We start from the raw sequence: 26987 nt of genomic DNA on the forward strand, positions 1-26987 counted from the left end.
CTCATTAGACTGGATCCAATTGCCAGCACCCATCATGTCCTAAATGTCATCAAGGCTGCAATACTTTTAATTACAAGAAGCTGAGGTTTCATTTTCTAAATTTTGGATCTATTTTGGTATATCCCCAGCTCGGTTCCTATAGGCTGCATTTTTCATGCAAAGTCCCAGAAATGAGGATTCATATCACACACCATTTTCTGTGGGCTGTTGTCAGCTTTAGCGTGAGAGCTGTGTATCACACACACAGCTCATGAAAATAAAAAAAGAAAATGAGCTGTGCTGCTGTGGAAGCTCCTGCTCTTCACACTCTATCTGGAGGCATTCACAGCAGGGTTCCCCTGCTCCCTTGGGAAGCCAGAACTATGAGATATAAATTAATCACTCCTGTTGAGTTTTGTGAATCTAATGAAGTGCTTTTAGGAGCCATGCTCTGGCTAAGATCACAGATTTTAGATGCACATTCATTAGCAGAACATTTATCTCTAAAGCTCTTTTTATATCTTTCATTAGCCAGTTATGATTTTTTCCTTAGGGGTATGGTGCATTTGTGGATGCTAATCCTGGTTAATGACCTGTTTTTTCATGTTTCTTCTTTCCATATCATCTTGTGATTGTGATTTGGATATTATCTTTTCTTGGATGGACTTTATACTGCATTCTTCCCTGCCTGGATTCCTGTACACAGCAGGTTGATATGTTCTTATATTAAGCAATCACATCAAAGTCCTGTTCTGTGCAACCTTCTATGATTGCTTTTTCCACTCATGTGCTTTGCTGTTTTCAGATTTTATCAACCCCTTTGTTTCCTTTAGAGTTTGGAAGCACTGTGAGTCCTTTCAGTTCAGTTGGAGAGACTTTATGTATCACATGTGCAATCCTAGAGCAGAAGCCCAAATCATAAAACCAGGCAATCTCACACAAGTACAAGGTTCTCCTTCCTTAAGGAGAGTACAAGGTTCTCCTTCCTTAAGGATTTAATACTCTGCACTGAACAGACATTAAGAAAAACTGAGTATCACAGAGAAACAGAGAACTCCCTATTTCTTCCATTTACATTCAGTGATCACGTTTATTGAGAGAGCAGTCGCTGCAACAACTTGAATACTTTCTTTCTTGTCATCAAATAAATCAACCACAAACCAGAAAAGAAATGGACAACAAAATGAGCGTCAAAAAAACCAGCAGTATCTATTTAATTTTAATATAAATGCAAGTTACACAATTTCATGATCCATTAGTTTGTAAGAGAAGAAAACACAGAAATTCATGCTATTATTTCCCCTCAGAAAATCTAAAGGTGGCATCCAAGCAATTCCCATTGTGACTGAACCAAATCCTCTTCATGACATCAGAGGTACAACACTGAAGCCAGGTTCCCAAAATCTCCCACTGCCAGTGAAGCTGAGAACAATGTGGGTTTTCAGAACCAGATCTTTGGACTGGCTCCATTTATTTTTTTAAAGTGCATAGTCTGTAGGGGATACATGTGAAAATAAACTGGACTTGTCTTCTTCCCAAACACTACATCTCACTTCAGATTTCAAATCTGGTATAACACTGGCCCATAACTGGGATAATACTGTCATAATTATTTATTGCAAGTTTCCACAGAGTTCTTGAATAATGGAGCATTGTTTGCTTTCATGTTTACCTCAGGTTAGTGTAGTTCTGCATGAATGAACCAACAAACTAAGTCAACACATAAACTTCTGAACACCTCAGAAATGACAGAGAAGAAACAAGACATGTAAAAACAGAAGAGTAATTTTGCTACAATTAAAACACAGAAGCTCACAGAGAAATTTCTGTTGTTTTTTCTGATAGAATAAACAGGATCAGTGGAGTTCAGTTTGGATCCACATGAAACATCCTTCAGGTCTATCAGTGGTCTGATACCTTTCTATGCTACCTCTACCACTTAGCACATTTTCCAACTAGCTTACACCAGGCTTACAACTGGGAGTGTTATTTACATCACACCTGCACTGTACTCATTAACCTCTTCTACACTTACCTATGCACCATCCAGGGCTATAATGCCAGCTGCTCCTGACCCTCCTTCCTGTTGCTCTGCTCTATTCTACTGGCATGTAATAAAATGCCCGGTCATCCAACTCTTCCATAGCATGAACACTTAATAGCCTGCATGAAATAATATGCAAATGGAAAGTAAATTTCACAAGGCACAACTTGTAAGCCTGAGACAGGAATTTGTTTCCAGGGCAATAGCTGTTTTTCAGCAGATGCTCACTCTTTTGCAAGGCAGTTGAATAATAGCACAAAACTGGAACTTTTCCTTATGTCACTGGGTTCTACTGCCAGGAAAGGATCATGAAAATTCCTGCCCCAGCTAATATCTGTGATAATAGAACAATTAGCAATTGAAGCATGGTACAGCCAAACTGAAAATATTTGCCTGTATACTTGAAATCAGTTTATGTGGTTCCAGCCTTCAAGAAGCTTAGAAAAACAACTTAGAGGCACCATAGATTAACAGCAAAATCTCCCTGCAGAATTGAGATAAAAGTTAAATCAAAAGACATATTAGTTCTCACATTCTGTGTGACTCCTTGCAATTTGAAAATGGCACTATCCCAGCAGGCATGTACTAAGGGAAGTACTGAGCAGAAACCCAACTGTAGGGAGGTATTGTTATTACATAAACCCCCACTCAGAACTGTGCCTTTAGTGAAAAAACACCAAGTCTGAGGGCAAAGGAAGGTAGATTGCAAGGGGTAAAAAAATTGGTGACTTCCAGTGAGTTGGAAGAGAAGGTGTGTCCAGGAGTTACAGGTGGGCTGTGTGCCTAGGAGGCTGAAGACAAGGTCACTGTCACTGGAGCACTGAAACCCACAGCTGCATTTAAAGTACCATCACAGGTGAATATGATGCCAGAATCCATTCTACAAACTGATCTATTTTACACCAGAATGAATTATCCCTCTAAAAACCATGAAATCTACACAAAGGCTTATGCTACATAAATAATTAGAGAGGAAAGACATTGATTCCAGAATGATACCAAAACATGGAAAGATATCCTTGTTAGTATCACTGCAAACATCTAATACTTGCTGTTACAAAAGAGAGACATTTATTAACAATACTGCAAGTATCTAATACTTGAAATTAGAAGACTTTAGAAATTAGTATATTGCTGAAATTTCACTTTTCCTTCTTGAATGTTCTAGAAGAGCCACATTTAGATAGGATTGGTGCCTTTCTTGTTAACACAGGATTCAAGGAAACTAAGTGCAAACGATTTTCTTGGCCTCATTGGCGTTGTAAACTTTTCTCTTTAGTTACCAGCTGACCATGCATCATAAACAAATTTTGCTGCTACTGTGTCTTCAACTGCCATCCCTGAAAAAGAATTGAAGTTACCTTCAAAGAGTTATTCAGCTGTACAAATAATTTTGCTTGAGAGGGGAACAGGAAGACTCAGGACATTATCTAACTGGACAGGCACAGGAATTATTTCCCATCCCAAACACCTACAGTGTTATATTCAAAGTTTATAACCATCATGCAGTGTTGGGTGTGCTGTAAGAAGTTAATGTAACAGTAGGAATCTAATTTTCAGTGTTCCTATCACAACTGCGCCCTTTTGGAGATGTCATGTAGCTCAGAGCATGGCAATTCATGCCCAGTGCCACCCTTTCCCAAACCCCAGCCCCACAGGACACTGTCACATTGTCTCAGGTCAGACAGACCCCACGGGTGGAACAGCGGGGCAGTCGGGCTGCAGCTCTATTAATAAATGCTGCAGTCATGTCTTGAACAACTGTGAAATGGAAAATGGACTTCTATTGTTTGCCTGCTTTCCTATCACTTTTCATTACATCAATCCTGCTAGATAAATAAGAAGGGAAATAAAAAGGGAAAATGCAAATCACAGTCTACTTTCTTGTGGACAGTGCATTGCCACAGCGGTTCTGAAGATGCTCAGCAGCTTTCCCACGCATGGGGGACCTAATGAAGAACAAGGCATTGTTTTCTGTCAGACTTGGACACAGGAGGGGCTGTTCTTACCCAACGATTTAAACACTGTTGTTTTCTCAGGCAGGGCTGGTTTTGTACCCTTCAATACCTCCCCCAGCTCAGCAAAAATCTCCGCCTGTGAAAAAAAATACATATTTATACAAAAAACATAATACCCGTACATACATTAAGAGGGAAAAAACCCTTTTCTTCTGAGTGACTTCAAAAGAAAGAACTCCTCCAGTGCTGCATCCCAAAACTGATTACTTTCCATGGTGAAGCAGATCAACATTCAGACAAATTATATAGAAACTGGACAGAAATCAGAGGAGCAGAATGGTTTTCAAAGAAAAACAGCTGGCAGACTTTCCTCAGCCAGTAAGTTTTTTTACAGAGGATAGCTTGTTACTTGTCCAACAAAACACATGGGATTCCACACACATTACCATATCTGGAGCTCTTATGTTAAACCTCAAAAGTGTAAATCATATTTATTCTGCAGACACATTAAAAGAGAAAAAGAAAACTCCATTGAACCTCAAAGAGTCCCTGCTGGCAAATCTGTGCAGATCATTGTCTGCTTGACTTGTGTGGTCCATTCTTTGGGCTGGTCCATTCAGTGTCAATCACACTGAAGTCTCATGGGAAGAAAGTTACAGGTTTTAATAAATAGATTTGAAGAATATTTATGATAACCAAACACTGCAGGAAATGTAGGTCTTTCAACAGCAACACACTGTTATCATCAAAAGCCAATGCTGAAAACATGCTACTGTAATATGGTGTCATATAATGGTAGATACAGAGGTTGCATGGCTTGGTCACAGACAGAGCAGTCACAGTTTGAAACCAGTTTATCCTTGAACCCCTGCCTGGAAAGTATTAACAGCTACATTTGATGCCCTAAAGGTTTCAGTGCAGGACATCATCAACACCAGCTAATTTCAAATGCAAGCCAATCGCCACAAAAATAAAGCTCATAGTTTCAGAAAGTCTTACCCCTGATAAAATAACATCTCCTGATTCTGTAAGAGCAGCCTCTCTGGAATCCACAAACAGAACAGAATTCTTCATCAGCTCATCATCCAGTTCTCTCCAGTCTGGTCTGCTTGCTCCAACAGCTAAAGCAACAAAACTGATGAACTTAGGAGCAATATTTAAAACAAATTCCAACCACATTTTGTTCAAAAGACACCTGTGAAGTAACAATCAACACTATTATGAAAATGTAATGTACAAAAAATCCAGTGTTAGCCTTGGAGAAATACTGATTGATAGGACAACAAAAAAAAAAAACATTCAAGATTTGATACATCAGTAAAATATCCTTGTCAGAAGAGTCTGAGTAGCTGAGGCAAAGAAAATCCTCTCCCTTTGTCTGTTATCTCTTATACTGTTGTTTTTATCAGAACATTACCAAATTAATTTTACACACCTTTATTAGATTATCACTTACTCAGAGAAACTGAAAACAAATCATGGAGCTTATTTTTTTATAAACAGCACCAAGATCATTATCAACTTGTTTTGGGCTTAAAAACAAGCAAACAAGAAACCCAACAAAAACTAAAAGGACTACCCAGTTATACTCTATTCAGATATTTTTTACATGTCCAACTGTTAAGGAACAATAAATTTGCATTTGCTACATTTGCATTTGCTGCTCACATGCCTCTTCAAACAGTACAAATGCCTCAATGAAGGGTAAAAAAAGGCAAGGAAAGGAGAGAGGTCTTTGTGTCTGTGTTGCCTCAGTGACTGTGGACCTTAATTGATTTTGTTGTATTTTGACTTCCGTGCCATGACACAACACAGACAACAACTTTCAATGACAAAGGACTAAATCGAGTCTGAAAAATTGGTAGGATGCTGCTGGAATGTGGGACCTTTCTTTAAATTGTTCCTTTTGAGAACTTGCTTTTGTCTTATTACCAGGCTATCTGGAAAGTGCACAAGGTCATCTGAACAGGACCCACAATTAATAAAAATAAACAAACAGAGGCATGTCCAGAGACTCCAAACAATAGTGTGGCAACATCATTACAAGGCAGGCAACAAAAAAGCACCCCTCCAAACCTCATTATAATTAGAGGTTAAATTATGATGTTCTTAACTCAGTTATTGCATCTTCATAACTCAAGTAAAAAAGTAAATTGGTGTGATCAGCCCCAAAAGAAACAAATAGAGAAGATTACGAAACTGGTGGAAGAAAAGATGACACCACCAGGGCCATGTTACAATGAGCAGTAACTACTTAGAAATAAGAACATTTGTATGGGTTACTTAAATGGAGAGCAAAGTGAGAATAACAACACGAGGGCAAAGATGATCCACCACTATGAGAAAAGAGCAAATTTCATGCTCTAGCAAAAATCCCCTGCTGGATTATGCAGGCATTCTGACTCCAGGAGCACAGGGCTGGGAAAAGTGGTCCTCACTAAAGAGGAAAAGTCAAAACGTAAAGAACATTCATTCCATGCAGCACAGAGAACTGCTTCTCAACAGATGGTGATGCTAAACGAAGTGCTAATGAACACCTGCTGTACACCACGGGAACAGAACGTACCATTGATGTGGGCACCTGGCTTCACCCAGTCTCCAAACAAGATGGGAGCTGTTGCCATAGTGACTGTCACAATCACATCAGCCCCTGTCACCGCCTCCTGGGCGGAGGAGCAGACCCGCACGGGCCCGCTGACACAGCTGGCAAACTTCACCGCCCTCTCCTTGGTGCGATTCCATATCCTCACCTGCAGGGAGAAAAACAAAACAAAACAAACACAGATTAACTTGGAGAATTTCTCCTTGCTGAAACAGAATACTTAATTTAAGTTTTCAGTAGGTAGTTAAACGTTTCCTAAAGGTTGGGGTTTTTTCCCTGTTTAATGAGAAAATTGTGTGAGTGTTCAGCTACATTTGAATGCCTGTTTTGTGATGCCAGAATAACATCTCCTTGTAGAAGAGATTATTCTTATAAAATGCAAATATTTCTGAAAATTACATTTAAGGGAAAGTCATAAAAAACTTATCCAAGTATGGCATATATAGTAGGATCTTCTCAGACAAAAAGCTATCTGAAACAACTTTGATTCCAACCTTTTTTCTTTTTAAATACCAACATTTGAGCAAGAAATTCTTGCTACTCTGACTATTCTCGGGTTCTGCAGAAACAGAACCAAAATATGATTAATCTTAACATTTATGGTGGATTGACCATGGCTGGATACCAGGTGCCCACAAAACTGTTTCATCACTCCCCTCCCCAGCAGCACAGGGAGAGGGAAGAGAAAATAAAATGGAAATATTAGTGGCAGTTTAATGGAACAGAAATGTTGGAGAGACAGCCTTGATGTTATGTGAACACTGCTCAGAAGTAGCCAGAACACTGGGGTGTTATCAGACCACTGGAGCTGCCAGTGCACAGAACTGTGAAGGCTGCTCTGGGGAACAGGAACTCCATTCCAGGCTGTACTTTTTTACAATGAATCCTGCAACATACTAGAGAAAAATAAATGTATCTGTTACCTCTTTAAATGTGAACAGTTCTGTGAAGATATCATAATGGCTGTATGCTTGAACACCAGCTCCCAAAATGCACAGCACTTCTGCAAAAGCTGGCATTAACAACTGAACAGTATCAGAAATAAACAATAAAAGAGAATATGTAAGGACGATATATTAACAGGCATTACAAATATATATCAAAATACTACAAAAGAAAGCAGTACTGTTAGTCCTTTTAAATAACAAAAAAGTATATAAACAAGTATTCAACAATCCTATATATACTGGGCCTTTTTTTTTTTAATGCAAATGCAAGCATCAGTAGCACCAAAGCACATCTTGGCTTAAACCAAGTGTTGAATTGTCTGACTTGAAATTCAGATTTAAGATGCAGCAGCATGAACAGTAAGTTTTGGGGCCTCAGCACACTCCAATATTAACACAGCCATGTGGCTGATTAAGTGTAAAACCACAGTGCTGGTGTTCTGCACAGGTAAGCTGGTCCTGGCAGCCCCACACTAATCCACCTCTGAATTCACTGAAGCCGTAAATCAAACCACAAGCAGATCTTGGCATTGCAAGAGCCATAATACACAGACATTGTAAAAGTAGGGATGGTTCTGAGGAACAAATAATAAAATTCAGTTCTACAGCTGCTTTTGGCTTTCTGGTTTAGTTCTAGTCTGTGATTCACCAGTACTTGGCAAAGGGGAAGACAGAGCTGCTGGAGTCCAGCCCTAACTATCTTTGTGTCTTGTTTATGCGTTTGCTGTGGCCACTCACTCCTGCCTAAAAAGCTTTAGAATTGTCTAGGCTCTCAAGGTTTATTCTGCTGCTAACAAATGGAGAAAAATCTCATTGATCTCATTTTTCAGTAGTAAGAATTTGTTTTAATGTGCCTTTTAAAGACTGTGAAGCACTGATTTCAAAGGTCTTTTGCATAAGAGCACGGGTCTTTGAAAAGCAAATGCCATAAAGAAGACAAGATGACAAAAATGAGCTAAACTCAAACACTCCTGAAAATTTCCAAAAAAACAGATGACAATGAAGGATCTGATCTTGAAGTACCTTCAGCAGCCAAGCTCCTTTGAAGCCAGCATGGACTGCATAAAAACCACAGAACTGACCAAATACAGAATGGCCAAAATGAATGAGGTCCTGTAAGCTCCTGTCCAAGGAGTTCACTGTAAATCATTCTGTCCTTTGGTTCAGGAGAAGCTCCTGAGGACAAGTCCTTCACTCAATTTTATGCCAGGGTAGCTCCATTACCATGGAAAGAGTCACCCTGGCATGAAGACTGCCCCTCACAAAACCATGACATCAGCCTTCATTCTGATGCAAAGCTGAGGAGTGACAAACAACACTATTTTTCAGCTCTGGCCCTCTTCTTATTACCTCAGCCTTTGAGGTGAAGGCTAAAAACCTGCTGTGCAATGCACGGTCACTTGCTCTCTTCCTGATGTTAGCAGCCCAACCAAAAATAGCTTTTAAAAAAGAAATCCAACACAACAATTTCCAACTGAAATTGCAGTGATATAAAGCAACGCACAGCCAGATACACCTCACCTGTCTTTAGACACTGAAGTTTATGGCCATGGTCAGGGACAGTCATCTGGACACCTTCCAGTGACAAGAGAGACACTGACAGACAGACAGCACCTCTGGACAAGTTATCCATCTATACTGGGTATCATCTATCTTAAGAGAAATGGAAATGTGCTTTCCCCCCCCTCTTTAGAGGTCCAGTGCAGCCCACCTGTCCTGTGCCAACAGCAGAAGGCATCTATCTAAATAAAATTCAATGTATCACCACAGCTACATCACCCAAAGCCATAAAGGGGCATGTTAACACAAACACAAAAGAAAGAAAATACAGCGAAAGACAGCTTACTAAATTCCTAGAAGAGGGTGCAATAGAAGCCATATGTTGTATAAATCTAATTTAAAGCTGTAGTGAATGAAAAGCCATCTGCATCATTTGTTCCAGTTGTTTTATAACTCCAAGCCCCACTTAGAGAACAGAAGACACACCTTGGTAGCAATGGCAGAAACTGCAGCTGTTCGTTTTGCTGTAATGACACTGCCATCCAGGACCTTTAAAAAAGTCAAACAGACTGAAATGAACACTGAAAAATTAATAAATAAATACCAAACATTCTCATCCAATTTGTGAATGATGCGATATTACAGATATAAAAGATATACACATGTAGAAGAAAGCAATTATTATCAGAGCAATCACAAACCATACAAAGTCACATTTAAACTGGGCAGATCCTCTGTTTACTCCAGTTCTTCCATACCATTCCATCAGCACAAAAGGAGTGAAAATGGTCAGAGAAGAGCCACCTCTAACTCACCCAGCTCCTGATGCACTGCACTTCCCTGGCTCTCCAGCACAGGGAATACATGGATACTCCAATACTCTGTGCTCCAGGAAGAGCACTGCAAGCTAGCAGTGGTTCCCCAGTCTGCACTGTCCTGGTCTGTACAGAGAGGTGACAGGGAACCATGGAATTCCTCAAATGTGCATCACACATGGCATACTCCTGCCTCAATGTTCATTAGCTACTGCATACTTATTAATTATGGGGGCAAAAACCCAAGAGCTTTGGTAGAAGAACACAAGATAGTTTTCTTGACCAGTTTTGTCCCTTTAATTAATCATTATTACTAAAGTGCAATTCAAATAATCACTATTCTTAATTTTTTTTTAATTCTTTAAATAAAGATAAAGTAATCAGACTCTAAATACTATTCCCAGCAATGCAAATTGTAACTTTCTTTCAACTTGAGACTTAAGACGGTTCAAGATGCATTCTTTACCCAGCAACGTGGGGGGTGTTTTTTCTTTCATATGCAAGGTAAACTTCTCCTAAGAATTTCTCTCTTCCAGTTACACTCTGAGCTATCAGATTCAAATCACAAGCAGCAGTAAATAGCACAGTGAGTACAGTTTAACAGAAACAACACATAGGCAGCTTTAGGCCAAATCCTGTTGGTAAACTCAGGCCAATTTACACCAGCCCCAGCTTCCAAGAAGCAGAAGTGAGAACTGACAGCATGAGCAGAGAAGAATGCAGGACACACGAGACTTACAGCTTTCAAAGTACCATTGCTGGGGTCAAATAGGAGAACAGTCGCCTGGTGAGAAGGCACAGAGGAGTCCTTCAGGTGCTCATAAAAAGTCACCAGCTTGGTTGTCAGCGCATCGTCTGCAGCACTGTACGCGGGCATGACTCCGAGGTACCTCGGGGGAGAATTTCCTGCGTTACTCACGCACCGTTATCACGGGAGCTCACAGCCAGCGGGCTGCGACCCTCACGCCGCTAGTTAATCAGTAACTCGGTACCGAGGGCCTTTTCTGATGCTCCAAATCCGCCCACCCGGACCCTTCCCCGCCGCGAGTCCGCCCCGCGTTGCCGCTATCCCCGCTCGCCGTCCCGCCCGGCAGCCCCGCCGTGCCCTCACCCGCCGTGGCGGGGCACGGGCAGCACGGTGCGCACGGGCTGCACCACCCCGCCCGCCGCGCCCGCGGAGAAGTTGGCCAGGGCGGCCTCCAGCGCCGGCAGCAGGAGGCTGGCGCGGTGCAGGTGCTTCTCCACCTCCTCGGCGCCGATGAACACGGGAGGAGTCGAGCCCATGGCGAGAGCCGGGCGGGACGGGACGGGACAGGACAGGATAGGATAGGATGGGACGGGATGACAGCACCCCGAGAGTGCGACGCGGCGCACCGCCCGCACCGCCGCTAAGAACTCGCCGGGGCGGCCCCGCTGCCGCCGGCCCCGCCGCGGAACCGCCCCGCGAATCCGCCCCGCCGCTCCCGGCTCCGCCTCCGCGCCCCACGCCCCTCACGGGCGCGGCGGACGCCGCGATGTCCGCACTGAAATCGTGCTCGAGGGCGGCTCCGGCGCCGCGGACATTGCCGTACCCGCCGGCACCGCCGCTGTCCCGCCTCACCCGGCAGCGCTCGGGGGAAGGCGGCTGCGAGCTCCACGGAATGGCCCTGACATAGGTTAGGCACAGTCACTCTGGCACCCCGCGTCCTGAGGGACAGCCCGAAGGACAGCCGCCAGCGGGACCCCGCGCCCCGAGGCATGGTGCCGAAGGCCATTCCTGGGCCACATTCCCGGGACACGTTCTCGAGGGACCGTCCCCGAGGGACCGTCGGCAGCGGGACCCCGCGCGCCGCAGGGTGTCGCGGCCTGCAGTGCCCGGGAGGGGGCGACACCCCGCGCAGGTGCGCAGCCCCCGGTGCCCGCGCGGTGGCGCTGTTGCCGCCCGGCGCGCCGCCCGCCGGAGCAGTCGAGTTCGGGGTGCGCTCCCTGGAAGGTCAGCGCGGCGCGGGGCGTGCCGGGAAGGCGGGGTCTTCCTCCGGGACAGCCATCTTGTCCTGGCCGGGTTCGAGCCGAGGGGCGCGGGACGATGAAGGGGTTCCCGGGGGCCGCGCGCTCCCTCTCGGTGAGCGGGATCCGAGCGCGTCGTGCGCGGTGCGGGAGAGGCGCTACTGGTGGTGACAGCTGCTGTCTGGGCCCGGGGACTGCGGGCGAGCCTGACCCCGGCCAGCCCGGGGCGATGAGCCGGGCAGGGGGCGGAGGGCGGCGGTCGTGGCAGCGGGGCTGCCGGGCTGCCCGCGGGGTCGGTGCGGGCGCCAGGGCCGGGCCGGGCCGGGCCGGCGGGCGGCGGGGCGGGAAGGCGGCTGAAGGTCAGACAGGCCGCGGGCCGGGCCCGGAGCGCCCCGCGGCCAGCGGCGCCCCGGGCTTTGCCAGAGCCGCCCCGGCAGCGGCCCACGGGGCACGGAGAGAAGGGAGGTGAGGGGATCCCGCTGCGCTGGAGGAGCTGCAGCTGCTTGAGACAAGGTGGTGCCCTTGGCATTGGCGCTTGCCGTGTCCTGGAGGCGGGGAAGGGGCAGAGGGCTTGTCCTGCCCAAAGGCTCTCGTGGAGCTGGCGGACAGCTGGGTGGAACCTGTGCTGGATGTCCGCTGGAAATGCGCTCCAGCGGGATGGAGAACGACCTCTGAGTGACAGCGTGTGAGTCCGTTTTAGACGTGCAGTAGTACTTCATAAATAAGTAGACTTAGAGTTTAAAACCAGGCGTCTTACCAAAGCCTTGGTGCGGGAGGAAAGGAGTTTTTCCTAGATTCATACAATGAACGGTCCCTGGTAAAGCAATGAGAATTACGTCGCTGGCGTCTGTACAGCCGAGTGCTGTGGTGTTTCTGTCACTCGGTTTTTACCTTGAGATGCATAGGAATTAAGTTACCTTCTAATGTGAAAAGAAAAGTAATATGTGAATTTGCTAATATAAGCAACTTCTAAAGTGGGTGGAAAGTAATAGCATTTCAGATTTGAAATCAGTAGTCTTGTCATTTCTGCTGCCAGCTGCTGAATGCAGGGCTCTTGTGGTATTCACCTCTCATGTGAAGGACTGCTTCTGGTAAAAGCCTAGAATCATGGAACGGTTTGAGTTGGAAGGGACATTAGAGATCGTGTCATTCCAGCCCCCTGCCATGGGTAGGGACATCTTACACTAGACCAGGTTGTTCCAGGCCCTATCCAACCTGGCTTTGAAGACTTCAAGGGATGAAGCATCCAGAAATTCTCTGGACAACATGTTCCAGTGCCTCACCACCTCACAGGGAAGAATTTCTTCCTAAAATCTAATGCAACTCTCTGACAGTTCAAAATTATTTCCCTTTGTCCTGTCACTATCTGCCTGTGTAAAAAGTCCCTCTTTATCTCTTTTAAGAGCCCCTTTAAGGTACTGCAAGGCTGGAGTGAGGTCTCCCTGGAGCCTTCTCTTCTCCAGGCTGGATTCCCCAGCTCTCTCAGCCTGTCTGTGTAGCAGAGGTGCTCCTTTGATGATTTTTATGGCCCCCTCTGGTCCAAACTGCAGTCTGGGGACTTCCCTACATGTCCTCTTTGCATGCAGCAGTCAGTGCAGACAGGTTGGAACTCTGAGGTGACTCTTCAGGAACTGAACTGCCTACTCCTGAGGAATTTAAAGTTACCTCCAAGGTGTTGTGGTGCATATGTGGATTGTTGTGCCTCTTGGTTCAGTGAATTGCTCTGCAGGTGTCCTACAACTGTATGGGATGGAGAGGGATACCCACTGTACAGCTGCAAAGAGAGGAGGGGAGGAAAGGTTCCTTACAGTGCTATTTCTTGAAATTCCAGAGAACTTGTATAGCACAGGTTCTGACTGATGTAAAAAATAATCAGAGGAATTACAAGGCAATCACTGTTTTTACTCCAGTGTTTGAAATCCTTCATTGTATTTCTACTTTAAAGTCGGATTCTTTTTCAGTATGTAAGGAAATGTGAACTAATTAAGGAAATCCATTCTCTTATGCTTTCTCCTCTAGAAGAGATTTTACTCACTTAAAGTAGCTCCTAAAGTTTCATCCTCAGCAACTGCAGCAAAAGTGAAATTAACTCCAGAGTCTCAGGATCTTGAGGTCAGTATAAAAATGCAGGTTGTTTTTTCTCCCCCTCTCTTTTTAATTTATTTTTTAAAACTCAGTCAAAGCAGAGCTGTGGTAGTACTTCTACTGAATGAAAACAAAGTTTTTTTTCTTTTTAATGCAGATCACAAAATTACCAAATGGCTTAGTTATTGCATCTCTGGAAAACTTTTCTCCAGCTTCAAGAATTGGTGTGTTTATTAAAACAGGCAGCAGATATGAAACCACCAGTAACCTGGGAACTGCTCACCTGCTTCGTCTTGCATCTAATTTGGTAGGTGTTTATTGCCTTTGTTATTATGTTGACAGTAGGTGAAATGGTCAAAAGATTATTATTGCAAAAATAAATGGTATGGTAAAATTTAATGTAAGAGATCTTAGGAAGTGGAGAACATTGTACAGTGGTACTTGGTTGTGTGGTTCAGTGCAGAAGTGATACTGCGTCCTGGAAGATGGGAAGTAATACTCATTTATAATTGTATATAAATGAATATTATTTTCTCTAGGGTCTTAAACTAGATATATATAGTATATTTATATTCAAATATGCACATAACTAATTCTATTTAAGCTGTAGTAAAAATTACTTCAGGTGGTTGATACAAACTCAATCTTGTGCATGTGTGGAATATTTCTGAGTAGTTTCTCTTACTGATGCCATCAACTCAGTATCTGTTTTTTAAGTAGCTAGAATTGTAAGTTGCCTTTTTTTTTTTGTTTGTTTAATAGACTACTAAAGGAGCTTCCTCCTTCCGGATCACTCGTGGCATTGAAGCTGTTGGGGGCAGCCTGAGGTTTGTACCCACATAGAAAGATAATCTGTGTTGCTGAGATGCAAAGGAGCTCTAGGACTGAAGGGACCATAAGAAAATAAGCACAAAATGTGTAGGTGGATAAGCTCAGCGTGGTACTTGAATAGTGAATGTTGTCAAGGAAGATCTTGTACTTTTTGTTCTGTTAAGCTTCAAGTGTGAGCTCATGATTTGTATTTTAGAAACACCTTTCAGTAAACAAAATATAAATATTGTGCACATGGAAGAAATATAATTTGTCTAGAAGCTTAATTTTCTTTCTGTCTTTGCAGACTTTGAGAATAAACTTCCTAAAGTCAGATTTTTTTTCCTTCTTCCATCTTTTGTGAATAGATTGCAGCCTTGGGAACAGTACAGACATTAGTTAGCTTTTGTGACTTGAGAGTTTTAAGCCTAGAAAACAAGACAAAGAGGAGTAAAAGAGGGATTTCACTGTACCTGCTTTCTTTCAGTGTATCTTGAAATCATCCAGTAAGATCTTTTTATCTAGAATTTGGTTAAAAATAGTGTCTTATGACTCTACCCTTTTTCTGGTCATGTCAGTAACAAATATGTTGAAGGAAAAGGACAGGATGAGCTATGTTTTCTGCCCAAAGAGAGTAATTTCTAAATGCTTTGTTTAATACATACACACTTTTTTTTCATGTTTTGCTATTCAGCCTTACTTGCTGTTTTACTTTGAATTATTGTGGTATCTTAAATTCTCATGGTCACAGGACATTAGTTATTACTTGAATATTATTACTTGGATACTGAAGATGTGAGTTTTAATTAAGTCTGTTTCTGCTCTGTATGTGTTTAAACAGTCATCCCAGGCAGATTTTAGGTTAAGTAGTTACTTTAGTCTTTATCTTGATTAATTTGATCAACGGGGAGTATGTGTGAGAATTCACTTTTGTGTTCTTTGCTGAAATGGATTTTGGTTTTTTTCTCATGTAGTGTGCACGCAACAAGAGAGCAAATGGCTTACTCTGTTGAGTGTCTGCGAGACTATGTGTAGGTATCTGGATGGGCTATAAAGGGAATTACTGCCTTCTTTAACACTGTTTGGTAGTGAAGACCTGTCATTTTACAGGGTGGGAGGAATATCTCTTCTCATGCTTTTGCAATAAATCAGTAAATTACTATATTAATATTCAACTTCTATGTTATGTTACTGAGCATACAAATGCTACAGAATTGAATTATCCTACTTTGTACAGCAGTGCTGATAATTGCTCTGGCTTGAGTGATGTGTTTTGTTGCTGACATGTTGCTTACAGATTAATTTGAACTGCAGAAGAAGCACATGTTACTTGTGTTTAATGCCTTTGTAAACTTTTTTTATCTAGTGATACAGTAATGGAATATCTCCTGAATGTTACCACAGCACCAGAGTTCAGACCATGGGAAGTAGCTGCTCTTCAGCCACAATTAAAAGTTGATAAAGCAATTGCACGTCAGAATCCTCAAGTTGGTAAGTGTATTTTTTGATCCACTGTATTGGCTCTGCAGGAGTTCCTTCAAAATGAAAAAATAGTTTCCATTTTGCTCTGTCACATGAACATTGAATTTTTCAGCTTATTGATATGAAACTTTTCTTAATACACAGGTTTTTCCAGCCTATGGTAACATTTAGCAAGTAACATGCTGAAGATATCTTACACCATTCTCCTTGACTGCTTCCAGTTTACATTTTCAAGTCTTTTCAAATACAACCAAAGAATGTGCAAATCATAAGTGTTGTTGACAATGTATTTCCAGAAGCTTGTGTTCTGAAAACCATATTTAGGTATTACTCATTGGTGTGAAAATAGTATCCTGCAAAAGACTTCTTGAATTTGTATGGTTATTTTGGTATAAAAACAATATGTATTTTCATCACACTGAAAATGGGTTCCAGCTTTAGGATTGTAAATTTAGATTTCTGTGCTTAAGGGAAAACAAAGAGGAAACACAACACAAAGTCTCAGATCAAGCCTATTTCAGGATATCTTCTGTTATTAACTCTCGTCATCCAAGATCACCCAGGTAGTTCTACTCAATAAACATAAATTTGTACCACTCTGAAGCATATTTACCTTTGTAACCCATTGAAGGTGACAGTGTAAATGTTGGAAAAATCTGTGGCTCATACTGAAGTGCTACTATTTTTTAAAACTAATGATAATCTTTTTTTTTTAACTTACATCAACTGCAGGTCGGTTTTTGTAGTAATGTAATATTTTCAGTTACAGTTATGTTCAGAAACAGAACTATAAAGAAAGGAATCTTTCTCTTGAGGAAAAAGTATGAGCAGATACAAGGAAAATATCAGAACAGGAATTACTAGAATGCTATTGGAGTGCAAAAAAAAATATTGAGAAGGGAATTGAAGACACTAGCATCCTTCATCTGAGCAGGGAGAGAGATGTGACACCTCACAAAGCTACAAATACTATTCTAGAGACCCTGTTCTTTCTCAAGAGCAAGGGATGCCTACAAAGATGATAATTAATAGGATGCTGCTCCCCTTCTTCTAAACACGGATTGCATTTATAGCTTGCTGTTGAAGCCAAAAAGTGTTGACCATATATTAAAGTTATTATATATAAAAGTTTGGTTTGGGTACTTTTTAATAATTTAAAGAATAGAAGGCCTCAGGCCAGATTATTCCAGCCCAAGGATTTGAAAACTTCCCTGTGGATTGGATTATTCCAGACCTGCTTTTGCAAATTGTCTGGTCCCTAAAGTGGACCACAGCTCCTTCATTTAGTTTCTTTCATAACCTTCATTACATGTGGGTCTTGTGTTAATCATCTGAAACTTTGTTCCTCTCAGGAGTGCTGGAAAACTTGCATGCTGCAGCTTACAAAAATGCTCTGGCAAACCCCTTGTATTGTCCAGACTACAGAGTTGGAAAAATTACTTCTGAGCAGGTAGGGTTCTTTGTATTGTGCTATATGTCTGTCTCAGTTTTTTGTCAGGAATAGGTGGTGAGAGAAAATTAATTTAGTATATATACAGTCACTATTTACTACCTTATTGATCTGGTGTTAAAATAATTTATTTCCATGCAACTTTGAGTATGGGTATAGAACTGATGCTTGCATTTAAAAAGATGGTTACTGTCAGTGGCTTTCTGTTGGCAATAAGGCTGTCAATGAAATGCAGGTGTTCTTGTATAAAAGGGTTTTGTAGTTGTCACTGGGAAATGCAATAAAATTACATTCTATAGACAGTTCCTTTTGGAAGCTTTGGAATTTGCTTTAAGAAGTATAAGGGGCTATGTCAGAAACACACAATTTTTGTTCTTTAAACAAAATATCCTAAAATGCGAATTTACTGTTGCAGCTTCACCATTTTGTACAGAACAATTTCACAAGTTCAAGAATGGCTCTCGTAGGAATAGGTATGTATGTTCCTGAATGAACACTGCAGGTCATGTGGGAAAACTGCTGGAGAAATTGGAGTTCTCTGTAGAAGTAAACTGTTACCATAGGCTTCACTTTTATTTAACTGCTGTAATTTTTCAATGTCATTGTATTACTTGGAGTAACTGTTGTATTGCAGGTATAAAGCACTCTACCTTAAAGCAAGTTGCAGAGCAATTCCTAAATATTCGGAGTGGATCTGGTGCTCCTGGTGCAAAGGCTGTTTATCGAGGGGGTGAGGATGTTTCTTGAATCTTTTCTGAGTGACTGATTTTCTGTTTATATATTAGTAGTAGTATTCAAAGTTACAACTGAAAACTCTACTGTTGCACTAAATGCTAGGCATTGGAAGTGACAGTTCAGATGCATATCCCATTTAAATAAGCAGAAGGTTCTGAGACAAAACTGAACCCAGCTCTTCAGCAAAGTTTTACCTGAGACATCATTTTTTCTATAAAGTGAAAAGTAAGCTGCCAGATGGTTTCTCTTGGCTGTTTTGGTAAGATTTCTGTAAGAGTAGGTTAAGGGCTGTCAGGAAGTGGAGGTAGGATTTTTATTTAGGGAAGATGTGTTAAATGTTGTAAGTAATGCTTAGCTTTGTCAGGGCAGAGTTTGTACCACTGCCAACAACTCTTATTTAGTTGGAGTATTAGATGTCTCTGTAAAGACATGAAGGGGAAAAAGAAAGTTTCCAGCATTCGATATTTGACTGGAATAACTTCAGTTTCTATAAGCCAGCATAAATATTATTATGAACAGAAGGTACACTATTCTCTGGGTATTTGTTATATGGAGACGCTTGAGTTTTATCATCTCACACTGTGTATGGTTTAGAGTCTGCTTCAAATAAGGCATAGTAAGATACTGGGTTTTGTGCTAGCAAGAAAAAATTTGAATGTAAAAGACTTAAAATTGCCTTCAGCCTCATGCTCCCTTCCTGAGGGGACATGCAGTAACTTCAGGCCTTGCTCTTCTCTTGTTAAAGGGAAATGTTTCTTTTTATGCCTGTGAATGTACTGTAGTTTCTAATTGAACACTGTATTACCTTTTTTTCTGTTGTATTTCTAGGAGAAATCAGGAAACAGACTGGTGATAGCCTTGTCCATGCTGCTATTGTAGCAGAAGGAGCTGTTGTTGGGAGCCCAGAAGCAAATGCCTTCAGTGTCCTTCAGTATGTTCTAGGTGCTGGGCCCCTTGTCAAGAGGGGAAGCAGTGTTACCAGCAAATTGGCCCAGGGTGTTGCTAAAGCAACCAGCCAGCCATTTGATGTAAGTTCAAAGGATTACTGTATTCTGATTTCTAAGTAAAATGTGTATTATCTTTGAGAGGTTACTACCTTCAGCTAGAATCTTAATTGGTTCATTCTTGCACACATTACAGTGTATCAGGGAAGGGCTTCCACTCTGATCTTTCTTCAGCACAGATGGAGTTTAGCTTCTTGAATTACAGTATTTTAGATCCTAATAGTAATTATTTTCCAATGCTTGATGCAGAATTATTCTGATACTTAAAACAGTTAATGTTTATTTTGCAGGTCTCTGCATTTAATGTTAATTACTCTGATTCTGGGCTCTTTGGGATTTATACCATATCCCAGGCTCCAAATGCTGGGGAGGTGAGTTGCTGATTATAATTTAAGCATTAACAACATAATCTCCAAAGTAGTGTTTTGATTTGAGAGAGTGACTGATTCATCAAAAAAAAAAAAAAAAAAAAAAGGAAATTCATATGACTTCCTGTATAAGAATGCTGCACATTCAGTTATGACTTAGCTCTGTAAGCTGGGAATGAGACTTGCTTTGTGGGAAAGACAGATACATAATATGAAGTGAAGTTATGCCTTGAATTGCTGACTGTAATTGTTGATATACATTTGTAAGCCTAAGTATATAATGAAAAGCATGCTGTCTCTTTAAGCTGGCAGAACTGAGCACTTTCATGAAGAATGGTGACACCATATAAATTAATGCTGTGGTGCAGTTGAAATCCACACTGGTTTTTGTGCATTTTTGGGCATTCATTACAGTGTTTTTAGTTTTGTTACAAAACTTCTCAGAATTGTGTTCAGGCAGACAGTCCGCACATTGTCAGCTGCTCTTCCCTTGAAGTTTCCAAGATAGCAGATAATAGAAGTAACATGTTGAAGTTTGATGTGGGAAGAAACCTTAAATTATTTCGTTTTCCTCAGGTCATTAAAGCTGCTTTGAACCAGGTAAAGGCAGTTGCTCAGGGCGGTGTCACTGATGCTGATGTCAAAACAGCAAAGTAAGTGTGTAAAGAATTCTTATGTGTGTAAAGAGAATTTTCTTAACGTACAGTTACTTGTGAAACACACAGACTATTCTGTACAGCAGAGCTAACCCTGTAATTATTTCCATGCAGAACTACTCTCAGTCCTGCATTAAAACTGAGACCCTGTCAATATTCTTTTTGAAAGCTGTACTGATTCTCCAGTAGTGTTATTTCCTAATAAAAACACAGAAGTGAGAAGTGTTAATATTTTCTGAAGACTGTTTCAGTGTAAGAAATTAGCAAGTGTCAGCAGGTGCTGTCATTTTAATCATACTCTGTAGTATTAAGATGTATTTTAATTAGAATCCTAAATTGCATTATTTAGTTAATTCCCTTTACAGTTACTTGAGCAATTCCCAAAACAATTACAATAAGCAATCTGTGCCATCTTCAAAGAAAAAGAGTAATGAGGGTCTGCAAGTGTAAAGCACTGAATTACTGATGGTACACCAAGTGCTGGAAATACATGCCCTGAGGAATATTTGGGGGAGGGGGTCTCCAAGTAGTGTTAAACTGCATTGAACTTCTAAAGCTGCAGTTGTGCAAAACAACAATATAGTACAGACTCAAGCAGCAAAATGAAAATACTGTCTGTTGCATGTATAAAATACAAGACTCTGTGTAAAGCATAGTTACACAAAATAGGATAGTCTAGACATGATTGGTTCTGCCTTAGTCACTAGTAGCTAAATGGTGGATTCTGGACTTTTATACTGGGCATTATTTGTTTTGTGTGTTGTGGGTTTTGTGGGTTTTTGTTTTGTTCTTTTTTTTTAACAAAGCTGCGTGGCATTAGGGAGTTACATGCAGTGCTGCTGTGGCTAGTTTTCTTTTTCTTTTTTTCTGGAGTTTCCTTTCTGGAATGGCTTCATACATTTCCTGTATTCCTCTTTTCTTTTATTTGAGGGGGGGTGGGGGGGGGCAACAACAACAAAAAAAAAAAAAAAAAAAAAAAAAAAAAAAAAAAAAAAGAAAAAAAAAAAAAAAACCAACACCAAAACAACAAGCCCAAACCCAGTCAGTTCTATTTGCAGAGTCTGGCAATTCAATCAGAAATACCAAGCTACTTAATAATGAGCTATTGGAATAAATAATTTTCTATCTTTCTGTCTTTAGAATAGAAGGACAGGCTTACAAAAATAAGGTTTTCATATGTAGCAGTGATTCTACATGAAACACAAACAACAAACTCTTTCAATGAAACATGGAACTATGGAACTATTACAGGAGTAGCCTGAGCATTTACATTCACTGCTTGTTTGTCACTTAGGACAAAATTGCTCTGCATGCATCTGTTCTTGATGAGAAAATTAGATTTAAACTTGATAGTTTGTCTAACTGCATTAGTTACCTCAGACAGAAACAAATCCTGAGTTAGAGATCTTCTGACTGTGTGGGGAGACAGTAGGTGTTCAAGTACCTGTCATTTTCATGCTTTGACTGTTTATGGTGCCTCTTTCCTAACCATGGAATCCTTCTCTAATCGAAAAGGAAAACCTTTTAAAATGGAATCTTGAGAAGTTTAAAAGGACCAAAACCTCATTGTATTTATGGGGTGGTAGGGAAGGTAATAGCAGGGCTTACAAGCTTGCTCATTGTTAATGCTTTGTTTGATGGCAGAAATCAGCTGAAAGCCAACTATTTGATGTCAGTGGAGACCTCAAAAGGGTTGCTGAATGAAATTGGCTCTGAGTCCCTGGTTTCTGGCACACACACATCCCCATCTGCTGCTGCTCAGAAAATCGACTCTGTAGCCACTGCTGATGTTGTGAATGTAAGTATGTGTCAGCACCCACAGGTGTTCCTTAATCACTGTGGCAGGTTTTTTATGGAAAACTGATGCTCATTTCTGTGTGTTTATAAACACACACGTATACTATCTTTAAAAATAGAAAAGGCAGCTCATTTATGAATACCAGCTGGGTATGTCTTCACTTACTTAATTAACAGAAGACTCTTTTGATGTCTTTTGATGTCTTCACTTACTTAATTAACAGAAGACTCTTTAATACACTGTAAAACTAGTGTAGCTGGGAATTATGTAAAATTCTCATCTTCTTCACTTGAATTTACCAAAACTGGCAACTAATATTCATGGAAAACTTCATATTAGTTTCAGTGCAGGTGATTCTGTGTCAAGGTTTTTAGGATTCCTGAGTCTAGAATAATGGGTGTATTTAAAAAAACAATTAAGCTTTCAGTGATAAATTGATGTAACTTTGTTGCTACTGCTCATTATCTTGTTGCTTATATGTGAAGCTGATTTCTAAAAATCTATCATAAAGAGAAATTCTGAGATACAAAATTTGGTTTTTCATAGTCATTGCTTATTTGTATTGCAGCAACTAGCAATAGCTTTAGTAGTAATGAGATACACTGTATTTTATGGTGTAATAATTATTTTAGGAATAACCATTTCTAGAGTTCATGCCTTTTATATCCATCTATCTGCCATTTCTGTTTAGATTATAAAATGAGCATCTGCATTAGAAGCAATTAGATTTAAAAAGCAAAAGGAGGATTGTTTACATGATGGTGTATTATATTCGTGCCAGGATTTGTTATTTGTTTAGTAACTTGAAACCGATGCTATGAGTAGCATCAACTCTATTGTAGTGAATATTTCCTCATATCCACTTTCCTGATTTATTTTCAGGCTGCAAAGAAGTTCCTCAGTGGGAAGAAATCAATGGCAGCTTCTGGGGATTTGGGAAATACTCCTTTTCTTGATGAGTTATAAAAACAAATCTGGGATGGGTTTGATTCAAGATGGACCTGAGGTCTAAGTCACCTATGTTCTAAATGAATTACTACTAACTTGTTATTTATGAATTCAGTTCTTCTCAGAAAGTTAATCTGGAGTAATTGTGGGCTCTCACTCATCAAATAAAGTGCTGAGTTCATACATTTTATGTAGTTTTTTTCACTGAAATGGTATATAAAAAGCTGATAAATCTGGCTGTGTACAGTGGAGGTAAAAACCACAGTGCAAAAACAAGATGAGTTTTGGTCAATGTAAAAAAATAAATATGTAAAAAATTATCACCACAATGAAGGCAAATGCAGTAATTACCACTGGTTAGCCATATATTCTTGTATATTCAGGAAAAGTTCTTGATAGATTGTCTCTACTTTCCTCATATGAATTAAGTAAAGAGACTTGCCTTCAAACAAAGCTTGCAGTTCCTACTTGTCTGGGACTAGAAGAGATTTTGTTTCTCTATGACTTCTCCACAAGTAGTGCTGGAAGAAGTCCTTGAGGGGATTAGCCATATATAGCTAATACATCATTTGAAATCTCATAGGACATCAATTTTTTGAAGTCTAGGCATATATTAAAAGAAAACAGATACATCATAAGAAATTTAGGGTTTGAAGAAGCCAAGTCTTGAGCTGTTCTGAAGCAAAGCTAAGACTTACAGACAGGATGCACGTGATACAGAAGGGCAGGAGGAAGAGGAAGGAGTCTCAATATGAAGGAGGTCAAACACCACTGGCTTGGAATGTAGGATTGCACAGTGCACCAGCATCATTGTGGAGTACAGCATCACACTGTGCCTACTCAAGTGTCTGGCCTGTATCAGATATTCATCAAATTTTGGATCTTGCTGGTAACATGAGTGAACTTGCAACACTGTAACTGTGAAGATTTATACTGAAAAGCATCCAAGTCTATTATCATCATCACTACTGGGCCCAGTGTGTTTTCACTCACACTGGAAATACACAGCATGCTAGTACTTGAACATGCAGTAATTCCCAAGCCATTTAGTTAGCTAATTATGGGATCTTCATTTTTTTTCAAATGCTTGTTCTAAAGACAAGTTCTTCAATTCTGAAGTCCTCTAGTATCAAACATTCTATTGTTCATTATCCCTTGTATACTCTTTCCTTTGGTCTTTCTCTTTGCTCAGTCAACAGAAAAGCAAGCTCTTCTATTTCTGCTCTTTCAGCATAGTAAATGATTTATTTAAACATAAAGGTTTAATCTCTTGGAAAGCCCCTTGCTGTGTGAGCTTCCTTTCTGCTCTTCTAGCCTAATTATCTCATTTTAATACTTTTGTTCCTTCGCCTACCTCTGAGGTTTATTTCTGTTAAAACTCTGTGCCTCGGGAAAACTTGGAACTGCCTTGTAACCCATCTAGATTAATTCTACTACCTGTGTGGACCACCCTTAGCACTGAGAGCAAGATATTTCTAAAAGCTGTCTGCCATGGCTCTCACAAAAAGTGCTCTTTTTTTTTTCCTGTTTAATTTTAAAAGTCCTGATCTTTAATCACTGTTGGGAGTTCAATTGATTAAGAAACAAATAAGCTTTGTACAGGATTGTAGCAAGAGCTCCATCTTGGTATCATCAGCTGATTATGTCTTGATGTGTTTTTTATACTAATGTCCATTACAAATGGCCATGGCCTTTGACTTCAGTGGTTTTATTGCCAGCCAGAATTTATGCTCACAGAGGAGGCAGGAAAGGACCTTACAAGACATTGTCAGGAGCAGCCAGAGGTTAAGCAGGAGGTGCCTGCAAGAGCTGAGGCATTCCAGCAGAAAGCAGCCACTGAAGATTTTTATGGAGATAAAACTCTTTCTTGCACCGTTGAAGGTGTTCTGAGGAGATGCACAAATCATCCAGCCCTGTTTCTTCTTGCTGGCATGGAGAAAGGACAGGCATGCCTCCATGCCAGTTTGGTGAGTCACTGTAGGATTTTAAGACATTAGTACCTCCCACTAGTTCTGTTAATTTCTGCCTCCTCCTAAAGTCAGCAGAGTGGCACCGGCTCATTCACACTACAAGCAGTAATAGAACTGCTCTTTTTGGGTTCCTATTTGAAACTTTTCAGATTATACTCATATTAATCGGATGAGGAAAAAAGTCCATAAAGATAAAATCTAATTCACTGCAAGAAAAGCTCCTAAGTAGTGCATTTGTGCACCTTACTTTTCTCAAGCCCCATGCTCTGTGCATTGATACTAATGCCAAAATAAGTGTGCTGCTTGTGTTATTATTAAGAGATGGAGCTTCTACAAAATACTACATTTTATGCAAAATTTTACAGGTTTGGTCCTAAACAAGTTCATCCTAAACATGAATTGAACAGATTCAGCTGTTTGGTGTGGGTTTTTTTTTGCATATGGCATGTGCTGAGTTAGATCCAGGTGCTCCAGGAAGCATGCTCGACTTGTTTCTTTTGGTTCCAAAAACTAAGATCAGCTACAAAGGAACAATGTTTGTTACAAGTCCCCAACCCGCTTTATACCCTTCTGTACTTGCTGCAGTAAATCAAACACATCACATGCTGTAAATAATTTTATTCCTTGTAGCCTTTATTGAAAGTGCTTTTGATGCTTGCCTTCTTCAAATTGTTGCAAATAAAACTACTTATTTTCAGTGGTGCATATTCTTAATATTCAATTATTAGTAGTCTAATTATAGGTGGAGAAAAAAAAACAAAAAAACCCATCAAAACAAACCAACAACCAAATCAGTATCATATATATACTTCTGTATATCAAAGGGGTTTATTCAGGGAATGGATGAATGCTATTGCATCCTAAGAAAATAATAATAAAAAAGTGTTTAGCTCAAATTTATGCTCCAGATTTTTCCACTGATTTTTATACTCAGATCTAAAGTGCAAAGCCTTTTTCCTAAGAAAAGGCTAAGAACTTGATCGTTTTTATTTCATCGAGCAAGTAGATATTTCTTCCTGGTACTTGCTATTCTGAAGAAAGGACTGCCCAAACTATAAAGGCACTGCTAGGAAAATTGTTCTAATTTAAAGATACGCATTTTCACTGTACAGCCAGTAAATTGCTCAATTACTTCATTACGCTCCACTCTTCGCTTCATAGATTTCAATGTTAAGAGACAATTTCATGCTGGGAATTACCATAGCGCACTCTCGTCCCCGAACTGTAGTTCATGAGTTTAATGTAATTGGGCTGGGGACCCATGTGAAGCACTCACATTTACAGAGCTTTCAATTTCAAGTTTAATACAGGTGTCAGATGTTCCACAAGAAACCTTTAATAACTGGTAATAGTCTGCTAGTTCTGATACGGTTCATTTCGGGTTTAAAACATTTAGCAAATGAACACCTGTGTGGATTGTTAAAGCACAGAGATTAGTCTGTTGCCACTTTGTAACTGCTCTGTGTAATAAAGAGAAATAAAAAGCAAACAATAAGGCAAATTAATTTCAAGTCTTGTGAAGATTTGTGTTACTTGTAGAATGAAATTACTTGAGCAATAATGCACTGAATAAAGAATGATATTATTCAAGTCTAGTTGCTACATAAAGGTAATAGTCAAAATATTTTTTGGAAAAAAATCTGCTGGTGAGTAGGATATCTGTTTTTGCTGGAGAACAATGTATAGGCTTAAATCTTGAACTGATTATGGAACAGTCACCATAGCAGCTATTTTAAGATCACAGGTATTTCATCACAGTGGAATGCTGGCACTGAGCTTTACACAGTTTGTGCTAGTTTCTTTTCTCTGTAATTTTGAACTGAGTTTCTTTTGATGTCTGTAAGTGTAAA

The 26987-nt window shown here is 40.5% G+C and overlaps 2 protein-coding genes across 3 annotated transcripts; one reads left to right on the plus strand and one right to left on the minus strand.

The window, feature by feature from the left end:
- Nucleotides 1-1163: 1163 nt before the first annotated feature.
- On the minus strand, nt 1164-11897 carry CRYM (crystallin mu). Its single transcript, XM_053992367.1, has 10 exons — nt 11826-11897; nt 11341-11476; nt 10957-11258; nt 10585-10735; nt 9517-9579; nt 7507-7608; nt 6548-6731; nt 4981-5102; nt 4033-4117; nt 1164-3363 (listed from the first exon to the last, which is right to left on the minus strand). The coding sequence occupies exons 1-10, from the start codon at nt 11870-11872 to the stop codon at nt 3299-3301; spliced, it is 1257 nt and encodes a 418-aa protein (XP_053848342.1). The 5' UTR covers nt 11873-11897; the 3' UTR covers nt 1164-3298.
- LOC128815237 (cytochrome b-c1 complex subunit 2, mitochondrial) lies at nt 11864-25834 on the plus strand. 2 transcript variants are annotated; one of them, XM_053991771.1, is made up of 14 exons: nt 11864-11946; nt 13851-13943; nt 14074-14223; nt 14679-14743; nt 15701-15757; nt 16093-16217; nt 17561-17658; nt 18074-18131; nt 18293-18388; nt 19222-19421; nt 19688-19768; nt 20342-20418; nt 22066-22219; nt 23102-25834. In XM_053991771.1, exons 1-14 carry the CDS (start codon nt 11911-11913, stop codon nt 23183-23185), a joined length of 1374 nt encoding a protein of 457 aa, XP_053847746.1. In that variant the 5' UTR covers nt 11864-11910; the 3' UTR covers nt 23186-25834. The 2 variants fall into 2 exon arrangements, with proteins under 2 accessions (XP_053847746.1, XP_053847747.1); XM_053991772.1 differs by having other exon boundaries at nt 11866-11946; nt 13854-13943.
- Nucleotides 25835-26987: the final 1153 nt, after the last annotated feature.

The sequence above is a fragment of the Vidua macroura genome, chromosome 16 (genome assembly GCF_024509145.1).
Source record: "Vidua macroura isolate BioBank_ID:100142 chromosome 16, ASM2450914v1, whole genome shotgun sequence".
Taxonomy (NCBI): domain Eukaryota; kingdom Metazoa; phylum Chordata; class Aves; order Passeriformes; family Viduidae; genus Vidua; species Vidua macroura.